The sequence below is a fragment of the Thermobia domestica genome, chromosome 7 (assembly GCF_964235325.1).
Source record: "Thermobia domestica chromosome 7, izTheDome1.hap1.1, whole genome shotgun sequence".
In the NCBI taxonomy this organism is placed as follows: Eukaryota; Metazoa; Arthropoda; class Insecta; order Zygentoma; family Lepismatidae; genus Thermobia; species Thermobia domestica.
Window position 1 is genome coordinate 25,036,699 of NC_137460.1, and position 24,943 is coordinate 25,061,641.

General features: G+C 33.7%; 1 protein-coding gene and 1 long non-coding RNA gene across 2 annotated transcripts in view; one reads left to right on the forward strand and one right to left on the reverse strand.

Moving 5' to 3' along the window:
- The window catches only part of LOC145689923 (barH-like 2 homeobox protein), a 142,275-nt gene extending 127,667 nt beyond the window's left edge, over positions 1-14,608 (forward strand). Inside the window, exons 3-4 of the mRNA XM_081764278.1 lie at positions 3,743-3,879; positions 10,695-14,608. Coding sequence (XP_081620404.1) covers positions 3,743-3,879; positions 10,695-10,966 — 409 coding nt within the window. The 3' untranslated portion in view covers positions 10,967-14,608. The remainder of the gene's footprint in view (positions 1-3,742; positions 3,880-10,694) is intronic.
- Positions 10,807-24,340, reverse strand: LOC145689924 (uncharacterized). Its single transcript, XR_014132122.1, has 3 exons — positions 24,215-24,340; positions 20,603-20,652; positions 10,807-10,943 (listed from the first exon to the last, which is right to left on the reverse strand). It is a non-coding gene; the product is annotated as an uncharacterized LOC145689924 (long non-coding RNA).
- Between the last annotated feature and the right edge of the window lie 603 nt (positions 24,341-24,943).

Genomic DNA, 24,943 nt, shown 5'->3' on the forward strand with positions numbered 1-24,943 from the left:
CACTGTAGTCGTCCCCGTCCCCCCAATTTTAACATGCCAGAGACGCCCGTGGTAGAAAGTCTTCTTTTTTGCCATGTAAGAATTAGCTGACTGTGAGAATAATTCCTATCCGTTATGTAGAGGCCACTAAAACGTTGGGGGGGGGGGAGTTTTTCCGTGTTACGGAAGTGCCACATATTGCACTGAGGAGATAAAAACGTATGTTGGGAACATAAAAACGTAGGTTACATGTGTAAATCCTGTAGTTTTGGGTTTAACGTACAGTAAACGTATGACTGAGAAAATATATTTTATACTTACTTCCCGTATAAGTGTTCCGAATAAACGTATTTTCCGTACGAAAGAAAAAAACTGTATATAGAAGATCACGATCTCACATACAGATAGACGGACGTAACATATATCTGACGTATGTAACACAAGTATACTATACAGGGTGTCCGAGAAGTCCTTCCCTGATTACAGAAATTGATAACTCAGGCTAGAAATAAGATAGAAATATGAAACTGGTGTTGAATTGTTTACAAACTATGAAAGTTTTTGTCTGTGTTAGGTCTACCGAACACGTGTACCAGATCTTGAAACCCTGCAGCAACGAATAACCACAGTCGTTGCATCGATCCCTCCAGTGATGTTGGCTAATGTGTGGATGGAAATTGAATATCGCCTAGATGTGCTACGTGCTACCAAGAGTGCTCATGTGGAAGTGTACTGATGTGACCAAAACTTTTATAGTTTGTAAACAATTCAACACCAGTTTCATATTTCTATCTTATTTCTAGCCTGAGTTATCAATTTCTGTAATCAGGGAAGGACTTCTCGGACACCCTGTATAATATACGGAAGACTGGTAGATGCCATGCACCCTGCAGCGGCATTATTAACAACTAAGCGGAAAAAGTACGTAGCATATGGATAGCGTACGCTCCGTACTGATTTCTGTAGTAACCAAGAGGATTCCGTATATTTGTACAATATAGCCTACGGTTGTCCTGATAACGGAGCTTTCTCAGTGTGGATGGTGTCTGTTCAGGAAGATTATACTGTAGTTCAATTTTGCTTGAAATATCAACTTTTACATATAAGTTATATTATATGGAATTAAAATCTGTCTGCGCTATCTACAATCTGCGAACATTACTTTCTGTAGCTATAGTTAATATATTCACCACACAATATTATTTTCTATGCAGCACTTATTTATTTATTTATTTCAGTATGGTTTGTTACCACACATCTGTTGATGATTATTAAGCTTGTTTGGTGAAGTTCTGTTCAGGTATCACACAATCCTATTTTTTCTAGCCATCCTAACATTTGCACAAAATGATATCCAGAATTGATTGAAATAAATCTTCAACGTAATTATAGTTTCATTTTTGAATGACTATAGGATATTAGAAAGTACACTAACAATACTGTACAATAATATTTTTTAAAAAATAAATAAATTACTCGATATTATGCGCATATTATGGATATAACCGAATCTGTGGATTTTCTTTCTCTAACCCTCTTGGAATGACATCTTGTTAAGTTACTGACAGAGGAAAGTCGATATGTGGTGGCTGGAAGTGCGCGCGCGGGACAAGCGACAAGAGAGGGAGTTAGTCCACAAGAGTAGAGGCAAGTGAGAAGAGAACGAAAATACAAAGATAAAAGAGAGGTAGAGGAAACAAAATGGAGTGAAAAGAGAAATGTCGATACGAAACTGTAACATCTTAATAAGCAGTATCTGTAATTTATCGAAGTTTTGTCATTTTTGTACACCAGTAGCTGTACGAACTACTCGTAATTTCGCTAAGAAACAGGAAGGGACTTCGAAGGTACTTCAGCAGATACGAAACCAGGTTTCAACATAAAACGGAATTATTTTAGAATTTGGTTTGCCAAAACTTTTTTTATTATACTTTTACCCTATCTGTAAGTGTAACCAAAACTCTTTTAATATTTTTACCCTATCTGTAAGTGTAACCAAAACTCTTTTAATATTTTTACCCTATCTGTAAGTGTAACCAAACCTCTTTTAATATTTTTACCCTATCTGTAAGTGTAACCAAAACTCTTTTAATATTTTTACCCTATCTGTAAGTGTAACCAAACCTCTTTTAATATTTTTACCCTATCTGTAAGTGTAACCAAACCTCTTTTAATATTTTTACCCTATCTGTAAGTGTAACCAAAACTCTTTTAATATTTTTACCCTATCTGTAAGTGTAACCAAAACTCTTTTAATATTTTTACCCTATCTGTAAGTGTAACCAAAACTCTTTTAATATTTTTACCCTATCTGTAAGTGTAACCAAAACTCTTTTAATATTTTTACCCTATCTGTAAGTTTAACCAAACCTCTTTTAATATTTTTACCCTATCTGTAAGTGTAACCAAACCTCTTTTAATATTTTTACCCTATCTGTAAGTGTAACCAAACCTCTTTTAATATTTTTACCCTATCTGTAAGTGTAACCAAAACTCTTTTAATATTTTTACCCTATCTGTAAGTGTAACCAAAACTCTTTTATATGTTTAACCCTATCTGTAAGTGTAACCAAAACTTCTATATTTTTATCCTATCTGTTAAGTGTAACCAAAACTCTTTTATATTTTTTACCTTATCTGTAAGTGCAACCAAAACTCTTTTTAATATTTTTACCCTATCTGTACGTGTAACCAAAACTATTTTAATATTTTAACCTATCTATGTGTAACCAAAACTCTTATAAAATTTTAACTCTATTTGTAATCAAAACTCTTCTAATATTTTAACCCTACCTGTACGTGTAACCAAAACTCTTTTAATATTTTATCCTATCTGTACATATAACCAAAATCCGTACGTGTAATCAAAACTCTTTTAATATTTTTACCCTTTCTGTACGTGTAACCAAAACTCTTTTATATTTTTACCTTATCTATACGTGTAACCTAAACTTTGTAATATTTTTACCCTGTCTGTACGATTTTTTCGCCCGTTCAGGAGACAGAATTTCAAGAATTATTTAATGAATCACAATCAATTTTGGCCAAGATGTAGATGTAGAGGAACAAACATTAAGAATCGAATTCTTTCGTGAGTGTAATATTCAAACAGGAGACCGTAAAAGTAAACCATTTCCGACTTAAACATTGATCACTATAGTGCAACAACATCAATAGATTGCGAGAAGTTGTTTCTTGTAATCGATTAAACTTCGCAGGAATACGTTATCATCTCCAATCTTTAACTCTTTAAAAGTTTCTTATGAATATCTGTTGCCAAATATTGTTTTGCCGTAAGAAAACGTATAACAGCTTGCACCTTGCAATCTGCGGGGTTTTCTATTGCAGCACATATTTTGAGACGCTACAAAAGTGGAACTAGTGATCAGGCGATCTTTACTCTATCACGGCTGGATGCAAACTGATCGACCACGCGTGTCTGTGCAAAGATGGTAGCGCTACTCCCACTACTTCACGCATACTAACTAATCGGAGTTACTTCCCGAACGTGCCTCGTATATCTAAGTCATTATTCTAACAATTACTTGCAATGTGAATAAAATATTTTATCAATAATACTTTAATAACTAATAATAATAAATATTACTTTGTAACTATGACTTTGTCATTAGACTGCAACAATGAATGGGTATCGCATGTTTATGTGGAAAGGAACTTTTTTTACAGTATAATATAGGGTATATTGGCTGCTTTTAATATTTAAATAATTTTAAAATTTTATTATTATTATTATTACTTCCAGAACCAAGTGGAAAAGACAGACTGCAGTAGGCCTAGAATTCCTCGCTGAAGCCGGTAGTTATGCAGCAGTTAGTAGACTTTATGGGACACCTTATTGGCCATATCCTTCGCCATCACAATTCGGATCGTTATCAGCAGGTATGTTGTGGCGAACTTTAATATCCTTCTCTGTATGTGTATATAATATATACAGGTTAGACCATTTTATCTTGAAACCCTCTTGTAACTTTTACCATTTCATCTTGAAACCCTCTTGTAACTTTTACCATTTTATCTTGAAACCCTCTTGTAACTTTTATCATTTTATCTAGAAACCTTCTTGTAATTTTTACCATTTTATCTTGAAACCTTCTTGTAACTTTTACCATTTTATCTTGAAACCCTCTTGTAACTTTTATCATTTTATCTAGAAACCTTCTTGTAACTTTTACCATTTTGTCTTGAAACCCTCTTGTAACTTTTACCATTTTATCTAGAAACCCTCTTGTAACTTTTACCATTTTATCTTGAAACCCTCTTGTAACTTTTACCATTTTATCTTGAAACCCTCTTGTAACTTTTACCATTTTATATTGAAACCCTCTTGTAACTTTTAAACTAATAGATGAAACACGCTGATATTCTGTAACATGTAAATATCAAAAAGTGGGAATCGTTCGATATATTCTGCAATACTATTTAGAGTAGCAGTGTTGTCAATCCAACATGAGGTTTTCTTTTCCAAGATTACATATTGAAAATTTTCATGTTAAACGAAAATATACAGTCAGTGACAAAAGTTAATTCCGTTTTGATGAAATTAGTTTCGTAAATAACTTCAGAATGGAAGGACAACTTGTGTACAGTTTTCAGTAAATTAAAAAGAATGTACTTTTCTGTACGTTCCAGCCTTGAAACTCAGTAAAACGATCAAATGGTGTACGTTCCACTGTTATTTCCAAAATAAATTTTACTAAACGGAAAGAACTTTTGTTGCTGACTGTACAATGCCACTTTTACGAGAGTCGTTCAAAAAGCCCTTTAAAAAAGATTAAAAAAACAAATCACTTTAGGTAGATTTAAAAAAAATCAACATAGTCTCCTCTTAGCTCGACACATTTTTCCCAAGTTTTTTTCAACTTTTTTAGACCGTTCAAAAAAGTAGGATTTCTGAAGGTCCTCAAAATAGGCATCTGCTTGGACGATGACCTCGTTAGACGTGAATCATTTTCCGTCGATACATTTTTTTTAAATGTGGAAATAAAACAATTTCACTTGGGGTCAAATTTGGTGAATAGGGCGGATAGTGTAGTAATTCGAATTTTAGTTCCATAATTTTCGCCATCGAAACTTGTCTTGATGGATGAGGATTTTTTCTTTGCCAAACGAGGATGTTTTCTCTTGATTTCTTCTCTCAATCGGTGCAATAACGACGCATAATATTCTTTTCAAGTAATCGATGTAGATGATTCTTTGTGCGTAAAAAAAAAAAAAAAAAAAAAAAACTAGCCATAACCTTGTTGGCCGGTTTCAGGGTCTCCACCTTCTTTGGAGCTGGATCGTCTTTAAGTACCCACTGCTTCGACTCTTTGTTTGTTTCTGGAGTGTAGTAGTGTATCCATGTCTGGTCCACTGTTATGTATCGACGCAAAAACTCATCGAGATTATTGCGACGAAAGAGCGCCAAACAAGCCTCCGAATCGATCACACGATTGCGTTTATTTTCCACTGAGAGCACATCTTGCCGAGACTTTTTCAAACACCCTTTTTTTGTGCAGAATTGAAAACACTGAAAAATTTGTGATTTGGCTATGGTCTCAGCTAAGTAACTCTTTACTTTGGGCAAGGCAGTGATATTATGTCACTTTTACTATTATTCAAAGGTTGTCACTGTTTCCTTGCTGTTCCTACTTCACATGGATGTAGTTTTTATATTTTCTTACTAGATATCGTTGCAGCTCGATTCACATAGTATTACCGAGCGAGCGTCAGCGTGTGAAGACGGGTTAGAGCCCCACAGGGCACGTTGTTTTCTGTCTTTCTTTCTTGGGAACTGTAACTGCTGGAACCGATTCAGAAGAATCGGTCCCTGTCACTGCCTTGCCTAAAGTAAAGACTTGCCCTCAGCTATTTCGCGCACTTTGTTTTGTCGATTACTCAAAATCACATCGTGGATTTTGTCAATCATTTCGAAGGAAGTCACTTCCACTGGACGTTCCGAACGATGTTCGTCATTCGTGGATGTACGGCCATGTTTAAACTCATTTACCAAATTTTAAACAGTCCCAAACACAGGAGCAGATTTGCCATGAACTTCACCCAACTAGGCTTTGATCTCTTTCGGCGTTAAACCTTTTAAACGGAAGTGTTTAACAACCGCACGAAAGTCACTTCTTCCATTTGTTGAAATAAACACAAGTTTCTTTCTTCAATCGGCTATGACAATGAACCCACGTGACGGATATAGCTGTAACTTTAGCAACAATCTAAAGCCTGTGACAAAGGTCTTGGCATTTCAGCTAAACGAATAAAACGCAAACTCTGGCGCGACATTGCCAAGTGGTAAAGGGGTGTGGCTATGGCTAAGCAGACAAACTACAGCGCGATCAGGTGACAGGGAATAGACGTGGATGTGTACAAAATAAACGTGGCAATACTGCTAGCCTCTCATTTGCTAGCAGCATTTAAAGTGAACTTGGAGAGCCACCTTCAAATGCCAAGATGTTTGTCATGCCGTTTAGTGAGGAATGACCCTTACTAAAAGGAAATCTTTTTTCTTATACTACGAGTGCTATCTCTCTAATTTTTAAGGATTTATTGAACGACCCTCGTATTATTTAATGTTTTAAACTAATAACATATAATATCTCTTACATTCAGATTTTAGAAGCCCCTAGTACAGTAAGGGACACTTCTGGATGGTACACTTTTGCCGTAAATTTCCATATGGGTGTACCGTCCAGAAGTGTCCCTTACTGTACATGCAAATGAGAGGGAGGGGGCAATGTAATTCAAAGTCTTTCAAATAAGTAAAAACGAAATTACAAGGGATTGTAAATTTGACTCTTTTCAAAAGATTTTATTTCAAAAAACTGCTTAGATAAGAATCACATTCAATCATTTAGATTTTTAAAAATAGACATAAAGGTCATAATGCCATTTACAACAACTTGATATATCAAATCGCTCCGGAGATATGAAAAACATAGGTAAGGATTGTTATAAAGCTTAAACTGACGTTTTACGAGAAATTGTAAAGAACTGATTGTTGGTTTCCTTTGCTTCTTATAACATTACAACCAAAGTTATACAAAAGTTATCGGTAATTGTAATTACAAGATCTCGTGTAATTACATAATTTTCAAAATTGATTATAAAATCGTATGAATTATTATCATACGCCTATTCATACGATTAATTCGATAACAAACTTAACTCTGGAATGGAAATTTACATAAACGTATGACACGGAAATTCTTTACTCTTCAAAATACAACAAGAAGAAAGAAAAACAGAATTTTCTTGGCTAATACAGTATCTTATTCTTAGAACTTTATAAATTACAATCAAGCTAGTTTAAATCTAAGGAGATGAACGACCTCCTAAAGAGCATTGATGAAAAATATAATTACATTTTTATTGCAAATTATGCTAAAATGAAACATACAGACAAGTAAGTGTGCAATGACAAATGTAGAATTTTGAAAATCAGAACTAGGTACGGTTTTTTTTTTAAAAATATCAGGTAATAATACGATACCCAGAACCAATATAAGAGAAATACAGACTTACAATATAGAAATATTTGTAAGAGCATGACAACCATAAACCACATCATATGCTTGTATGTTATTAAAGGTTTATTAATTTAAGATAAATGAATGGATTTCGCAAATAACGCCACCAATTTAACAAATTGCAGTGGTACTCAGGTGATTTTATTTCTAGAATGTTGTGCACACAAAGACAACGACAGTGTGTCAGGGGGGGAATATTGGGGGGGCCTTCGCTAAGTCTCCGAAATTATAAGAACTAGAACCTTGAAATTTTATATAAATAAACTTATCCTAGCCTTTGGCTAGCTGAGGGCTCTGTCCCCAGACCCCCGTGTTTGGTTGGCCTACGACATTGCATCTCTTATGTATTAGCCTTTGCATCAACGGTGAATTTCGTGCATTTGCTGTTAATGATTTACATTTTCTAAATTTGGCCAGCTACAGGCATTGTCTCCAAACCTCCACGTTTGTTCGGCCTACGGCCTCACACTTTGTAAACCGAATTTCAAGTTTCTTTTCCTATTTCGACTACCTAAAAGATAAGATTTTGTATCCCCCAGAAAAAAAAAATTAAGTAAGATGGGAATCTTTTCATTCTCCTTTAGACCCCTTAAAAACTAAAAATATTCACTTGGGTAAGTTTCCTGTAGGTTAGTCCTGGAAAGCTATAATTATACCATATTTCATCATTCTAATCCTACCGGAAGTGCTTAAACATTTTGGGGTGTAGAAGATGTCCCTATAAATAACATGGGAAAGATTTTTTTAGTTTCCCATAAGACTAAAGTTGGAAATTTTTTATTTTTGGTAATTTAGTTGGGTAACGATAATGAAAACGTTGAAGCATACCGAATTTCAAGTTTTAATTCCTATTCCAGGTACCTAAAATAGTATGAGATTATAGGTCCAAAATAGGACCATTTAAATAACATGGAGAATTTCTTCATCCCCTCTTTAGACCCCCTAAAAATTAAAAATATAAACTTTTGGCGATTTTCCTGTGTGTTAGTCTCAAAAAGCTCCAATCATGCCAAATTTCAACTTTCCACGTCAACTGGAAGTACCCGTAATTTTATGTCAGTTAGCCAGTTCATGTAATTTTTGTCCTTGCACCCTAGGCTGTAAATAGGAAAATGTTTTTAGGAATTTCATATTGTTAGGGGGTAATGAGGTTTCAATACTGTTTTTCTTTTTGTACGTTTGTGTTATTCACTTGCATTCAATATCGAAGACGAGGAGGAGTGGAACACAGGCAGAGGAAGAGATGAAAAATATTGTTTTCGTAACACACGGGAATAAACTCTACTTGATATTTATGTCATTCATAAAAATTATAGATATTCATATCTTACCCGTATTGTTTTTCACAATTATTAATGGAATGTTATGCCATTTATAGATACAATATTCAAATAACATTTTATCTGCGTTATCTGTCGTATTTATTAATTAATGGGAATGTAATGTATAAATACATTAATGATTCATTGATTGTGGTTTAATGAGGACGTCAGTGGTAAAGCTATTTGTTCCTGTCACGAATCACGTTTTTTTTATTTTTCGCCTCAGTCACATTCTGTTTCATATTTATGAATTTGAAGTAATACAGAAGGTTGCCCACGATATGAGTAATCAACTTTCAATCACTTACTTACCTAGTAAATCCCCTTTCTTTATCACTGATTGCGTTCGATGTGACGGGCGGCACAGTGGCTGAATGGTAGAGTGCTTACTTCTTGTTCGTGGGACCCTTGCTTCGATTACCGGCCAAGTAAACTTATAGTGGACAACATCGTGTCCGTGAATTTTCTCATATCCTCCTACATCCGCATTCCACAGATTCCTCCATTATCATTCACTTGCCTTAATCATCCGTCTCCCTTAGCCTAAAGAGGATAATAATAGAAGGTTAAACTGAAATATTTCATTTCATGTCGACGTGACGGACACGGACCCGAACGATCGTCCGACAGCTTAGTTTCCACTATAGCAAACTCCTGTGTAGAATAGGAATGATAACATCTTGCCATATGGCTTTCCCAAGACCGTACAAGATACGGAAGCGTTCTCAAGCAAGTGTCTGTTTGAGAAGTTCAAAATCACAATTTCCTTGGTTAGACGTCCGGGAATGTCATAAAAATGGAGTCACTAAGGGATTACACATTCATTTCCACTTGTCTCCTGATAGGTATGTATTACACAATTTTCTGACATTTGTGAACTTCTCCTGGATGTGGGCGTGTGAGATAGTGTTCGCGAGGTTTGTGGCACGATTCTTACACGAGATTCTTTCGGGTGATGGAAACTGTGTCCTTTGAGACTTCATATCGTATGACCAAACTTCTCAACGTTTCAGGATTGACCTGTGTCACTGCTGTCTTTACGACGCACATAGTATTGAGAGTTCTGGGACTGAGTTCATCTCATAATTTCCATCCGACCACGTACCATAGGGACCTGTTACGCACATCGTTCGGATGATAATATCCTTCGCAGTTTTATTGACGATTATACCCTTTTCGTTCCACCGTTTTATTATTGCTGAGTAGCTATAAAGGGCTGCGGAAAGTCCAGAAATAAACCCCTCCCAGAAAAGTATCACTTTTACCTTCATCATGTCACCGTTCGTGTTCAATTGATACTGTTATTAAGTCTTGATGTAGTCTGTAATATATAGGAACATAATGGCAGGCACACTCATGTCTAAAATTATTGTCGTATGTCTATAAATATGTTGTTGTAGGAATATAATTTGATAACGAATTCGCCCGGTAATTCTTACAATGTTAGTATGCGTATAATCAGCACAGACACGTATGTGGAAAATTTCATGTCAAAAGAGCAGTAAATAAGAACAATAAAACGAAAATGAAACTTCTTTGTCCATTTAGCAACATTTTGTTTTAGTCATTCTAATTTTCGTATTTATAATTGTTTTCCTATGAAATTTACCACAAATATACATTTCCCGATTATACACATAATATCAGTATTAAAAGTACCCTGCAAACTCATTATCAAATGTTATTCTTACAAGAAGACAGTAATAGATATGTGATAATCATTTTGGACATGAGTGTACATGCGTCATTTGGGAGGAAGAGTGAAAGTCGACTAGTGTTTATCGTGAGCAACTTTCTGTACAATTTATAAATGCAGATTTATTTTAATTCAACATTTTATCTGATTTCTCTTCAGGAATGGATCTCTATTACCGCCAGGCGGCAGCACTGGGCCAGAGAAGTGTGCTTCCTCGTGTATTTCTGCCTCCAACTCTGACGTCAACATTGTCTTCCTTGACTGCAGCATCACAATACTACACAGGACTTTCCGGTGGCAGTGGCGGCTCGTTACCTACGTCACTCCCCTCGAGTCCTCTTTCCACGTCACTTGCTAACAATCCGCTACACCTCAGTTGCAGCAACAGCAGTTCACCACCACCGACATCTATTAGCCAAGAAAAGAAGTAATTACGTTTTAAAAAAGTGACATCTTGTGTTAAATGCATATATTCCTAATTTTTTTTGGCTAAAGGCCTGGTGCATATAGAGGATAAGAACTAAATATGAACTAATAGAAATAATATTTATATAAGTTATTATCTTTCAGGAGAATTTTGTGATAATACAATACCTTTATTGCTGATCATTGTATCCGCATTCCGTACTGACGATAGGAAACCGCTTTAATTCCTCAACAGTTCCAGCACAAATCTACATTTTTTGGATCGTTTTTCTTTTCTTAAATTTACATTAATATCAATTTAAGACTTTACAGTTCTAATCTTTAGGAGCTTTTTAAGAGGCCGCATCACGACGAAATTAAAATACTGCTAATTTTACAATAATTATGTGATATCTTCAATTAGGTCAAATATAATCGAAAAATGGAACAAGAGCTCGCTAGACAATATTATTTTACATGAAATACCGTTATCACGATTCACTTATCTGCTTTCGATTTCCAGGCATTCACAAAATCGGCATTTATTTTTCCGTTTCTAAATGGTTAAAAGCTACTAGGTGACTCGTGATAACGATATCTCATGCAAAATGATATTGTCTAGGGCGCTCTTGTTCCATATTTCGATTATTTTTCATCTATTTGAAGATATTATACAATTACAGTAAAATTAGCGCTATTTTATTTTCGTAGTGATTAGGCCTTTTAATATGTTGATTGTAGCGAAATATACAGCACAATTATATGAACTATTATATTTTATCTTCTCTATGGGTTCTTATTTCAATTTCAACTTCAGTTCAACCTAAGTTCTGAGAAATGCTTCCTTATCATTAATATCAAATTTGAGTGTAATTAATGTTTTGCAATGCTACTATTTATCAAATATGCGTTTATTTTATAAATTACTAAACAACATGGTTCTTAAAAAAGAAAACATATTGTGAACAAATTTTAATTAAGTATAAAATTAAAACTTTTTTTTAAAAAAATAGAATTTTAATTTTGTTTTTAGTGTTTCTTCGTGCCCAAATGATCATTGGTTATATTCCAAATGTAGATATAAATCCTAAACATGAACTCAATTATGATTCGCCACTCAGTTATGCTATACTTTCCATTTGTTTGTAACGCTGAACTGAAAATTCAAGGAATCTAATTTCTTGGTATTTTTCTGCTTACACAGATTGAGAATGTACAGTTTGAGGAACTAAGAACTATGTTAGACTAATTGATAAGTAATTAAAAGGGGTTGAGCGTCAATCTCTTTTAAATAACCAGTCAATCAATAAATTTTGAAATTTGTTCTTACCATGATCACACAGCAATCATTGAAATTTACAGTAATATATTTAGTAGTTTCTAAAAGAAACAGAAAAGTTCAAAACTTTTGTTTGTATTTTATCTTAAGATACTCAGTGTTGCCAGATCTCAAGATAAAAAAAATAGTAAGGTTGTGCTCTAAAAGTAGCAGAATTTTAACTATTTGTTGTCCAAATATTAAAAAAAAAAAAAAAAAAAATTCCAGCGATTCACTTTTACTAACCATACACATCGATTTATACCAGGAGTTGGAAATACGTTAGATGTCTCGGTTGGCAACAGTCAGGCGGCGACCGTAGTTTCGCACTGTTGGCGATGGTGTGTGTTAGGGCAAAATCCATGGTACATCAAGAGCAGTAGAACTCCAGTATGGAATGAACTGGGCAGACGGTGATAATATATAATGGGATGACTTTTCTGATTTTCAAGGAGACATGTTTCATTAAATCAGTTACTTTACAACGTTTATAGTATGAATTTTCATTCATATTTCTCGCTTCCCTAATTCCTTCACTAAAATCTTTACCTGGGAGCCATGAAGTTTTGAATTTTTTTTATTGTAGCTTCACTTACTCATTATGTTAATATTTATAATCTGTAATAGAATTAAATTTGCTATGTTAGACATTAAGTAGACATTAAGTAACACAAGACAGTAATATAAGCCTAGACATTAAGTAACACATCAACACGGCCAGCGATACTGCAACAGCAAAAACTCAACAAAAGTATAGTGTTGTCAGATCTGTAGACTAGAAACTACTAGAACAAGAATTAAACTAATATCGAACAAGTTAGTTTTACTAAAATTATTGTTTGTTGTGAATATAATATTCGGCAAACAAAATTTTTATTGTATTATATAAAACTAATAGTTTGTAATTTCATATATGAAAATAAGAAAAGTAGCCCATTCTTAAGACTTATAGCCTGCAGGTAATTCAAAGTAGCCCAAAAGTAACGTGTCGCCTAATTTGAAATTTTGGTAGCGAGGATACTTTAAAAACCTCCCAATCCACTACTTGTTGTCCAATCTGGCAACACTGAAAGTATTCCATAAACATACTAGAGTGTTCCGATATTCTTTTGTGAGTATATAACTAGAGCCATTTTAAGTGAGTTAAATAATTTAAGTTTAAAAGCTCAGATACTTTAAAAGCGTAATATGTTTTTTTTTTTTTTTTTTTTTTTTTTTTTTTTTGTAAAAATGACTGTAATGATATCTGACAGCACTCATATTGTGTGTTTAATTTAAGTACAAGAAGGAAAACATTCCATTTTATTTTATATCATTTGTAAATGTTGGAATATAGATAGGCTTTATTAATTGTAATACTAATACTAATACTTAACCAATCAAAAATCTATCTAGTTGTACAGACTGCGACAAGAAAATAGCCTATTTTGTTATTTTCTCTTTTGTCTATAACCGTACAGTGTTTCAAAAAAAATGTTTAGGTGCCTCCCATGTTCTTTTATGAATAATTGGAACGAATTAACTAATTTGGACGGTTTTGTTGGATCTTCCGCGATACAGAATAATCGTAATTCTCTGAACAGTAGTGCAACCATGGTCAAAATAGTCGATCCATTTCAAAGTTACTGAGAAAAGAATTGGAAAGGAGGTATACACTATTGCTGGCAACTAGAGTAATTATTATTAATTTCTAAATTTGGATTTATGTATGTATCAAACAACCAAGTAAGCAATAACATGGATTTCAAAGAAAGTGATTTGTACCTTTTAATTTGATTCACCACCTCGCAGCTTTGTGCACATTTATCTATTAAACTATTGCTACTGGATTGTTGTAATTAATGAAGGGTGCTTCAAAATTTGTTGCAGGATGAAATACCATAGGCTTTTTCGTATTATGTTTTGCAAAAATGATGGAAATTTATGAAAGAAACTCTCCAATCCAATATCAAGATGGCGATTGAAGTGGCGAAATTGTGAAATAATTGTTGTTGTTTCAAAAGACGACAGTGTTTTGTGTGCTGCTTTTAGCAAGAAAAAAACTATATAATACAGCTATAATAAAATATAATGGAGAAATAATGTGAATGAAGACAGACTTCACTGTACATTTGTAATTAGATATAAATTAAGAAATGAAATAAATAAGTGATTTTGAGTCAGAGAAGTACTTAACGTAGTGACTAGACACTATTCAAACCAACTTCTTTTTTTTCCCTTCACGTTTAAAAAGAAGTGGTGCGACATATGAAGAATTTTAATGAATGAGTCTCCTTGTTACATTTATGTTTTTATTTTGTCTGTATGTAATATTTGTTGGAACTAAATAAATGAAAAATAAATGAGTACATGACTATAAATTCTTTCTTTCTTTCGTTATTTCTATTCCTTAGTTACAGGCAGGCAATATATAAGTCACTGTTAGAATAAAAGCTAAATTTATCGATAAATTATCTATCGATAATCGATAAATTTATTAATAAATTGATCAATTATTACTGTAAACAAAGGACAAATCTTTTAGCGCAATAAAAAAATATAGTTTTTTTTTTCAATTTTCTCTAAAAGTACTTCGATTGTTACTGGCAACGAAGGAGATATCTTTTAGAGCCATAAAAATAATTTTCCTTATTTTTTTCTAAAAGTACTTGAGAATCAGATCGTTGTCACCTATTTATTGATACTTTTTTCCTAACACGTACAATACACAATTAAATGATAATATAATAAAAGTTATCGATCGATTGTTAGTGGCAACGAAGGAGATATCTTTTAGCGCCATAAAAATAGTTTTTCTCAATTTTCTCTAAAAGTACTTGAGAATCAGTTTGGTGTCATCTACTTATAAGTTTTTTCTTACATGTACAGTACAAAAATAAATAACTTATTCGGGTAGAAGAAAAGCATCGATTGATTATTACTGGCACAGGAGGATAAAACATTTAGCGTCATAAAAAAATCATTTCTCTCAATTTTCTCTAAAAGTACTTAAGAATGAGTTCGATGTCATCTATTTATTGATATTTTTATTACATGTAGAGTACACAAATAAATAACCTGTTCCAGTAAAATAAAAGCTCTTGATCGATTATTACTGGCAACGAGGTACATCAATTTAACAAGATTAAAATGTCTTTTTTTTTTTTTTCAATTTTCTATAAAAGTACTTGCGAATCAGTTCACTGTCGCCTATTTCTCATCTTATGGCCTTTGAAACCTGGAGGTTTATTGCCGCGTTCACAACAGCTACCCATTGACTTCTGTCCTTAGCCAACTGGATCCAGTTTCTACTTTGTATTCCTATTTCTGCGGAGTCCATCTTAACACTGTTCCCCATCTTCTTCTAGGTCTTCCGAATAGTCGTTTTCCTATTGGATTTCGAGTTAAAATTTTGAAAGCGTCCCTTCTTTCTTCCATTCTGGCAAAATGACCTGAATCTCCTAGACTTGACGACCCTGGTTCCTCGTTATGAAGTTTCCATCATTTCCCATTCCCATTCCTCCTGGGTCCGAATGTTTGTCTCATGGTTTTATTCTCAAATACTTTCAGTCTACGATCTTCCCTCAGAGTAAGCGATCATGTTTCGCAACCATACAGAACAACAGGCAGGTTATCGTTTTATATATTTTAAGCTTTAAATTCCACGACAAAATTCGCAACGAAAAGAAAGATTTTGAACTGAGCAATAACATTAATTCCCTGCTTTCAATAGACATTTAATTTCTTCGTGGATGCAGTTAGGGATGTGCACGAGACAAGATTTGTGGCTGTCTCGTCACGAAAATGTGCTGTAAAACTGATGTCTCGACTCTAAAAATGTATACTTTTCTATTGGACGAGCCTTGTCTCGACTCGAATTTTGTCAGGAAAATTCTGCCTCGACTCGTCTCGTGCGCATCCCTAGATGTAGTTTTTAGTCTGTTAACATTGATCCTAGATATTTGAAGGTAAAACCAAAATTAATCAATTGAAATAAAAGCTTGCAGTTTTACATTCCACGATTACGATCGGAAGACTAAAAGAAAGAGAAGATTAATAAAACTGACTGATTGTGAAGGAGAAAATAGTGGAATGAGAATGAGAGAGGAGATCGGAAAACCACGAGAAAATCCTTGGATATACTGTTGTCCACCACGAACTCACGTAGACTGGAATTGAAGCAAGAACATCTAATGCAAGAGGTGAGAGGTCTATCATTGATTGACCATGCTTATCCCAAACAAAATTTTAAGTTTTAGATCTATTTATAATTTTAAGCTCTATGTAATTAGTGTACAATCGTCTTGCATTAATCAGCGTTAATAGCTTGATCAGGGTACATTTTATTATCGATTCCATCTTAATAGGCAATGTGGTTATCATACATCTAATTTTAAGTTTACAAAAAAAAAAAAAAAAAAAAAAGTTTTTCTCGAGAGCTACGCATGAAGATTTGCACTGCTCCATTATAGTTCTGTTCAGCTAGACGAGATCTATTGTTTGGTGTATGTCTCATCTATTGACGTTTATTCTTTCTTTGTGTGGTAATTTTATTCTAGATTTTGTCCTATATGATACAGTTTTTCTCGAGCGTAGCCAGTTTCTACCATTCCATTCGATTGGCAGTTGCCGGTCTACTTTTTCCACGATAACTTGTAAAACTTTATCCAAATTTAATGAAACTCGTTATATACCACCCTCTAACCCTACGAAATAAGCCCATTGTTTTGATTTGCAAATCCGTTAACATCGAACGGGTAAAAGGGAGTCAAATCAATGTTATATTACAAGTTTGAACATATACATATAGGTACGGGAGAATACACTAAATTTTCCCAGTTCTATTCCTTACGCTAAATCATATTATGCTGCAGTTATTAAGGAAACATTTTCGAGTGAAATTAGAAATTAAACTATGACATTTTCGGAAAACTACGTGAGAAAAAAGTCACCATCAAAATTAAACTACATCTTTCGAAATTTTCATAAGAGATGACTTACGCAATTTCTTAGGGTTATTAAAGAAATATTTGAAATATCAACAAAATCGCATAAGTAGTATTTGAGAAAATATTTACCCCGAAAATTAAACTACCCATTGTGGGTGTTTCCGTAAAAAGTAATTTAGTATGCGTCATTTCAAAGATTTTAATGAAATATTTATTTATGAAATCGCCTGAATAGCTTTTCAAGAAATCGTCCGAGAAAAGAACTTCTCACCAATAAAATACGCCTCGTTAATTTTTCAGGAGCAAATGAGTTATATAGTGATCTAAAGATGATAATCAAAGATTTATTTATGAAATGTGAACAAAATTACCAGAATTAGTTTTGAGAAAATATTCTGAGTAAAATCATTACCCCTCGTAGATTTCTTTACAACAATAAGTTTATATTCTCAAATTATTAATGAAATATATATATATATTTGTGAAAGATAATCAAAAGCATCTGAGAATATTTTTAGAAAATTACCCCAAAATATTTGCAGATGATATGGTGCTTGTTGCAGAATCTTAAAAAGAAAATCAATAAGATGTTAGAAAACTTGAGAAAGAATTGTGAAGAATACAGAATGAAAATAAATGTTAGAAAGACAAAAGCAATGATGATTGGAACAGAGAAGTCTGTGTCAAATATAAAAGTAGGAGAAAATAGGAGAGAAAATAGAACAGACAAATAGCTTTCGATATCTAGGTAGTATTCTTAGTAATGAGATGAAGTGAGAACGTGAAATAAAAGCAAGGATAAGAATGGCGAAAGAAACTTTTAGGATGAAGAAAAGTTTGTTTTGTGGAATCTTGAAGAAAGAGTTGAGAAAAAGATTCATAAAATGCTTCGTGTGGGGTGTTGTGCTGTGTTGGTCAGAAACATGAGCATTACTCAAAAATTATAAAGAACGGCTAGAATCTTTCAAAATATGGGTGTGGAGAAGAATTGAAAGAATTAATTGGGTCTACAGGAAAACGAATGAGAGGGTGTTAGAAATGGTGGGTGAGAAATAACAATTTTAGATATTATTGAGCAGAGGAAGAGAAACTGGTTGGGATATTGCCTAAGAAGAAACTGTATCATGAAAATGAAAAAGAAAGTGATGAAATGAAAAACATATGAAATAGAATAAGAAAATGCGTTTATTTTAATCATGTTTATTATTATTATTATTATTATTATTATTATTATTATTATTATTATTATTATTATTATTATTATTATTATTATTATTATTATTATTATTATTATTATTATTATTATTTCACTTTTGCAATTTTTTGATTTTCTTATTAAATTTTCGTCCAACGTGCACCTCTGGCCTCGAATCTGTGGTCTAGTGGTAAATCCGGCGGTGGGTAAATTGCCTAAAGATAAAGACTTGCGCCCATTGTTTTGGTCTTGGTTTCTTCATTTGAAATAAATATTTTTCTTTTTTAGTGCAATTTATTATTTTCTTCTTTTTAGTGTAATTCTTTAAAAACGTTATTTTCAAAAAGTTTTTCTTACGGTTATTATTTACATTTCAGCATTTATTCAATATCCCGAAAGCAACTCTTTACTCATAATTTTCTTAACTTTAAAATCCTTCATGATTTCAATGAGTAAGCTTAAATATATTACTTTCTAAAAACATTTTACAAAGCTTACAAGGGTTCATTCAAATTTTTTGCAAAAGGATAAAAATATTAAATAATCATATTTTTGAGTTAACCAAACGCCTAGTTGTATATAACCAGCCAAGCTGTTGTGCGATTTCGGGTTGTATAAGCATCAGGCGCACGGCACTTATTTCTAACTTGTAAGTAATTAATTTTACGGGGAAAATATAAGCTCAGAGAAAATTATCTGGAAATTGTTGTTGAGTGTACGTTTTATATAACATTCAAGCTCTCTCACTAGTGTAGCAGTGTGTAAAATGTAAGCCACAAGGTTTGACTGTTAACGAACAAACAGAAAAAAGCATCGAAACAAAAATAACATATTTCTGTACATTTGTTTTCGAAATACGTGTTCTAAGGAGAGTAAAGGAGGTTGGGAAATTCAAACTATTTGCCAAGAACAGTATACCGTATCTTACGAATCCCTGATAACATCTACTATATTTTATTTTATTTCAAAATGAAATTGATATATCAACACTAGGGATGCGCATAAGACAAGATTTGAGGCTGTCTTGTCTCGAAAATGTGCTGTAAAAGTGACGTCTCGACTCGAATTTTTTCTCACAGGAAAATGCTGTCTCGTACGCATCCCTAACCAACACAAAAAGCTATTTTAACGATCTGCAAGATTTAAGTTTAGAGTAGAGTGATCGTTCCAGCCTAATTTTTTGTAAATTATGTTTTTGAGCAGTATGATGTACTCCAAAATTATGTCCTTTTAGGATAATATGGCCAGTTTTAGAGGAAATCTTCCTCTTTTTTCCATCATGCCGCCTTACTAACTAACTATTAACATGGTGTTATAGACTAAAAGCTTATCAAAGTGAAATTCTAAATTATACGTATTAATTATATACAGGGTGGCGCAAAAGTAGGTATACATCCCTGTATTGATCAAGTATAACATTCTAGTTTATGAGTTTATTTGCTTTGGCTCTTCCGAGCTTAATATGTAAGTGAAAACACATTAAGAACAAATAATAAAGCAACTAAGTCTACCTGATGGATAACAATAAGAACTAATATAAAATTAAATGAGCTAATCAGTACGGTACTGTCTATCTAATTTTGGGCCACCCTGTATATTTTTTATTATTATTATTATTATTATTATTATTATTATTATTATTATTATTATTATTATTATTATTATTATTATTATTATTATTATTATTACGTTCAGTATCAAAATAATTTAGAAAAAGAAAGAAATGAAGGGTTCAAAGTTGAAAAATTTGCAAAATATTACCTCTCTATGACTTATTGTTCCCAAGATATGGCTCCTTAAATCTCCCGAAACCTGAACTTTTTTGGTCAATATCTGGGGAAAGATGATAGTTGACCAGTGGCTACCGGTTACTATTTGGTACCAAAATGTTTACCATCCTCTTAGATATTGATGAAAACTAATATTTTCTTTCTATGACTTAAGGTTCCCGAGATATAGCTCCTTAAATCTCCCAAAATATTTTTTTTTTTTTTGCTAACATCTCGGGAACGGTAAGAGAGACGCGAAGAGTTTAATCACTTCTTTCAGATAGTTTTTGACGCTCTATCGAATGGAGAGCTGAAATTTAAAAAAAAAAAAAAAAAAAAAAAAAATTAACAAATAACACTCCACACACACACATAGAGATAGAGAATTCAGTAACGAACTTTTAAAGTTCACTGAAAATAAACAAGCATTTTACAGATATTATTATACTTACCACGCTCCGCAACATTTCTTCGAAGTACGTTGTCGACATCAGCTGAAATTCTAGAAAGAAAAAAAAAAAAAAAGGAAAGTCAAAAGCGATTTTCATAATCCTTTACAGTCTGGATGTTGTATCACTACGCGCACGAGTGTTTGCTGATTGGTGAAAAGAGGAAAATTGTTTCGTATACTTGTGATTACAGATGAAATCGCAGTATTTATGTCAATATTGTCAACTGAAAGATTAAATGATGCCGTTGGTGTGTAACAGCAAATATATTTATCAGTATGGGAAATTATTATTTTTTTTTCATCTATTACCTAAATCATTACGCTAATTCATGAAAACAGATTATTCTTTCCCCCCGTTAAGTTCAATTTCTCGATGTGCTTTCTCATATTATATAGCGTGCAAACATACACTGCAAAAAGGTATGGTCAGATTGACCAAAAAATAGATGCTGGTGACCAAATCATTTGGTCAATATAGCGCCAACCAAACGTTTGGTCACCAGCACGAAATTATTTGGTTACGATCTGTTTGGTTGCAGGAACTTGGTATTTTGTTACCAGTAATTGGTAATTTTGACCAAATATTGACCAAATAAGTAGGATTTGGTTGGGAATACCAAAAAATTGGTTAAAATGAGCCAGATTTGGTTCTTGAAACTAAATAATCTATATATATAAAAGAGAACGTACAAATCCTTTGTTAGCTCATCACGCTAATACGGCTGAACCAATTTCTTTCATTTTTGGGGGGTTATTAAGATTTGGACCCTAGATGGTTTTTGTCATATCACTTTAATTTTCAATTACCAGTGTCTTGAGATAATTGACCATTCAAGTGTCCATAACGTACAAATCCTTTGTTAGCTCATCATAGCTAAATCTAACCGTATTTATATGCAACCCACATGACCGTGTCACTCGGCGGGTTAACATAAATGACAGGCGATATAATGTTAACATTTACTGCAATCTTCTATGGTTTTTATCATATCACTTGAAAGCGAAAAAGTAAAAATTATCTAAGTAACAAAGTTTATTGCGTTCCGGGGTGACCCCAGCGAAGCGGGGTGAACGCTGCTAGTTTTGTTATAAATACTAAATCTGCATTTAGTGAATTTGACCAAAACATTTGGTAGAAATTACCACATACTGTTTGTATAGGTACTAAACTGAAAATAATACGAGATTTATCGCAAAAGTCATGGGAATTTTTTTCTAACGAAAATGGTAAACAAAGCAAGATATTCTTAACCATGCAAATGGGAAGTTAGTACATATGTAACGTATAGGTTGGATGAAAATATACATCTACCTTTTTAAAGTTCTAAACCATTTTTTAAAGTACAAATAAGGAAACTTTAAAGCAAAAGGTCATCAACCGTGTGTACTTCATGGTACGGTTCCACTTATCTGCGTTAAATGATTCCCACCGTCGAAAAGAACTAATGGAATCTCCACAAAATGAAATGAAATCTTTCAGGTTTACGTAACATGCTTATGCCATGGAGGCTAAAGGAGGTGGTTTTGATGAGAAACGAATGAAATGGTGAAATAAAGAAAGTGGGAGGGAACAGAATATCCCCGAGGAAAGCTACGCTCACGGAGTTTTCTACCCCAAAGTTCATTTGACGCGAGCTGAGAGCGAACCAGAGACCCCATGCACCAGAGGTGAACGCTCTACCACTGTATCACCGCGGCCCTTCTCCACAAAATAATTCGCTTCATGCACTACGTATGTGCCTTTCATGTCAGAGGTAACGGGCGATTAATGGAAGGGAATGATTGTATAAATGGTAGAATGCTGGTCCACCCAATATAACTTCGCAGACTTTATTTTGCCACGAGTTCTGTAGACCTTCATCACCTTGGATATTATTCCTCGTAACAGACATACTAGTGGCATACGCAGAAATTCGTCAAGGGGAAATGGACAAACTCCAAAGTTCATATAAGTTCAGGTGTTTATGATATATGCGTACATCATACAGTATATACAAACAAGTCAAGGTCACTATTTACAACTCTTCTAAACAATGAAAGGACCTATATGGGTCAGGGAACACTAATTGGAAAATATTGGTTCACTATATTTGTTGATTATTTCTCGCAAACGTAACCCGACAGATTCTTGCAATTTTGTAATTTGAATCTATTTTTTTCTTTTTTGTGTAGAATTTCAATAATATCTGATATTGGTCGTTTTGGTCCGAGCCACAGAGTTATTTTTAGGAGATAATACAATATTATCCAAATATTTTGAAGAATGCTATATTTTCCGCATACCTAATGAAGTTAAAGTATACACTCAAATATTTTATTTGATACTGGTTCAGTTTACAGAACCACAATTTTGTAAAATTTACAAAAATATGACAGTGCACAGAAGCTGAATTTTATGTTTACAAGTGGAGGGTTACTAGTATGAAACCATGACGAGTGAGAATGAAACTCGTATCATTTCAAAAACCCACCTCTTTTCACTACCCTTGCTTTTGCGTATACCCACCATCACTGATGCGCCTTCTCCCTTTGGACGCCCCCTGCGCTGCCGCGTGGGCTCACAACCTTTGCCCTATCCTGACTCGCTTAGATAGCCTTCGTGCTTTTAAGTGGCCACCTATGACAAGTTTTTTTTCTTTTCTTGCACTGTAGATTTAACCCATAATCCGAAAGTTGTATTTATACGCAAATCGTAAAAGAATTGTGATTTTTCAACAATTACTTCTGGTGGCCCCCCTTGGATTTTATCTATACCAAGTGAGATATTTTCATGTCGCCCATTGCAAATCTTTTACAGATCAGTGAAAATTATATGTTTTCGACAATTATTTCCAGTAGTGTGCCAAAAGTTAACTTGCACGCTTTTATTAACATATTTCTCAGGAAATATCGATCTCACAAGTAAAGATTCAAATATTTGGATTCCACATGAAAAGTTCTTTCAAAATTATGCTTCATATTTCGGATGACATTTAGTATCTTCCCCAAATCCATCGATGACTCCGAAGCCGGTACTGTCACTTAGAGTGAATCGTTGTTAATTACCTCGTTTATACGAATGTCCATCGTCACTGAAGCATCTGACCCCTACAGAGGCAACCCGTTACTAACGCAGGCACCTCTGCTGGGCTCCTGTACTGACTCGGTTAGATAGCATTCGTGCTTTATAGTGTCCACTTAGCACAAGTTGGTTCGTGCTTTATGCACTGTAGTTTTTATGCCATACGTTCACACTGAATTTATATTCATGACTACATCACAGTTTGAAATTATGAATGGTCACCACTACCAAGTGATCTGGGGAAGAAACTAAAAATACTTCTTATTTGTTCCGTATATTTTAGATTTTGTGTATATGTAAACTGTGCACCAGTTTATTTTGCAAACTTCTGGTGTTAATGCTACTTTATTTATCCCTTTCCGGAAGTTTCTAGTGGAGGAATAGCAAACCTTGCCCCTACAATTTTGCTCCGTGTCCTAGTGTCGTCAATGGAATTTGCCCGCTTCATCTGTATATAAAGGCCTACTTGTTAGCCAAATTTACGGCCACTTAACTAACCAATACACATTAAATAACAGTAAAGTAATATACACACAAAAAAAGTAAGCTTACCTTGATTTACATAATTAATCACACACTTAAAATATTCATTTTTTGCTGTTCAATGTTCACTTTTATTTCTCACTTTCATACGCTCAAACCGCTGATAGCTTCCACAAAGATTACCCAGAAGTCAACTCGATACATGTGACTGTAACTAAACACTTTGGTCAGGAAAACCAAATCACTTAAGATTTGGTTGACATAACCAAATTTATCAACCAAATGTTCTGACCAAAAAATACAGTGTTCATGACCCAACACTTTTGGTATAAATGACCAAATTTTGGTTAAACTAACCAAAAAAGTGACCAAATGCCTTGACCAAATTTGGTATCCCTGACAAAGTCATTTTTTCAGTGTACAAATGATAACTTCAGTCGTACGGAATGAGTATATAAATATTCAGGGGCGTCATTTAGAGGCAGCAGGGAGGGGCAATTGCCTCCCCTGAGTTGGAGGTTTATGTAGATTTTATTAATAGAATAGTAGTAAATCAGTGAAAAACGCGAAATTTTACTTATGTCAAGGGGTCTTGCCCCCTCCCCCAAGCAAAATCTGAAATGTCGCTCCTGTAAATATTTAGTGTACACATTCTATCCTACACAGAGAAAAATCCGTTCTCCGGGCAGCGTATATTGTACAAATATACGGTATCCTCTTGCTTACTTTAGAAATCAATACGGAGCATACGTTATCCGTATGCTACATAGGCACTGCCCTTAGTTGTTACATCATGCC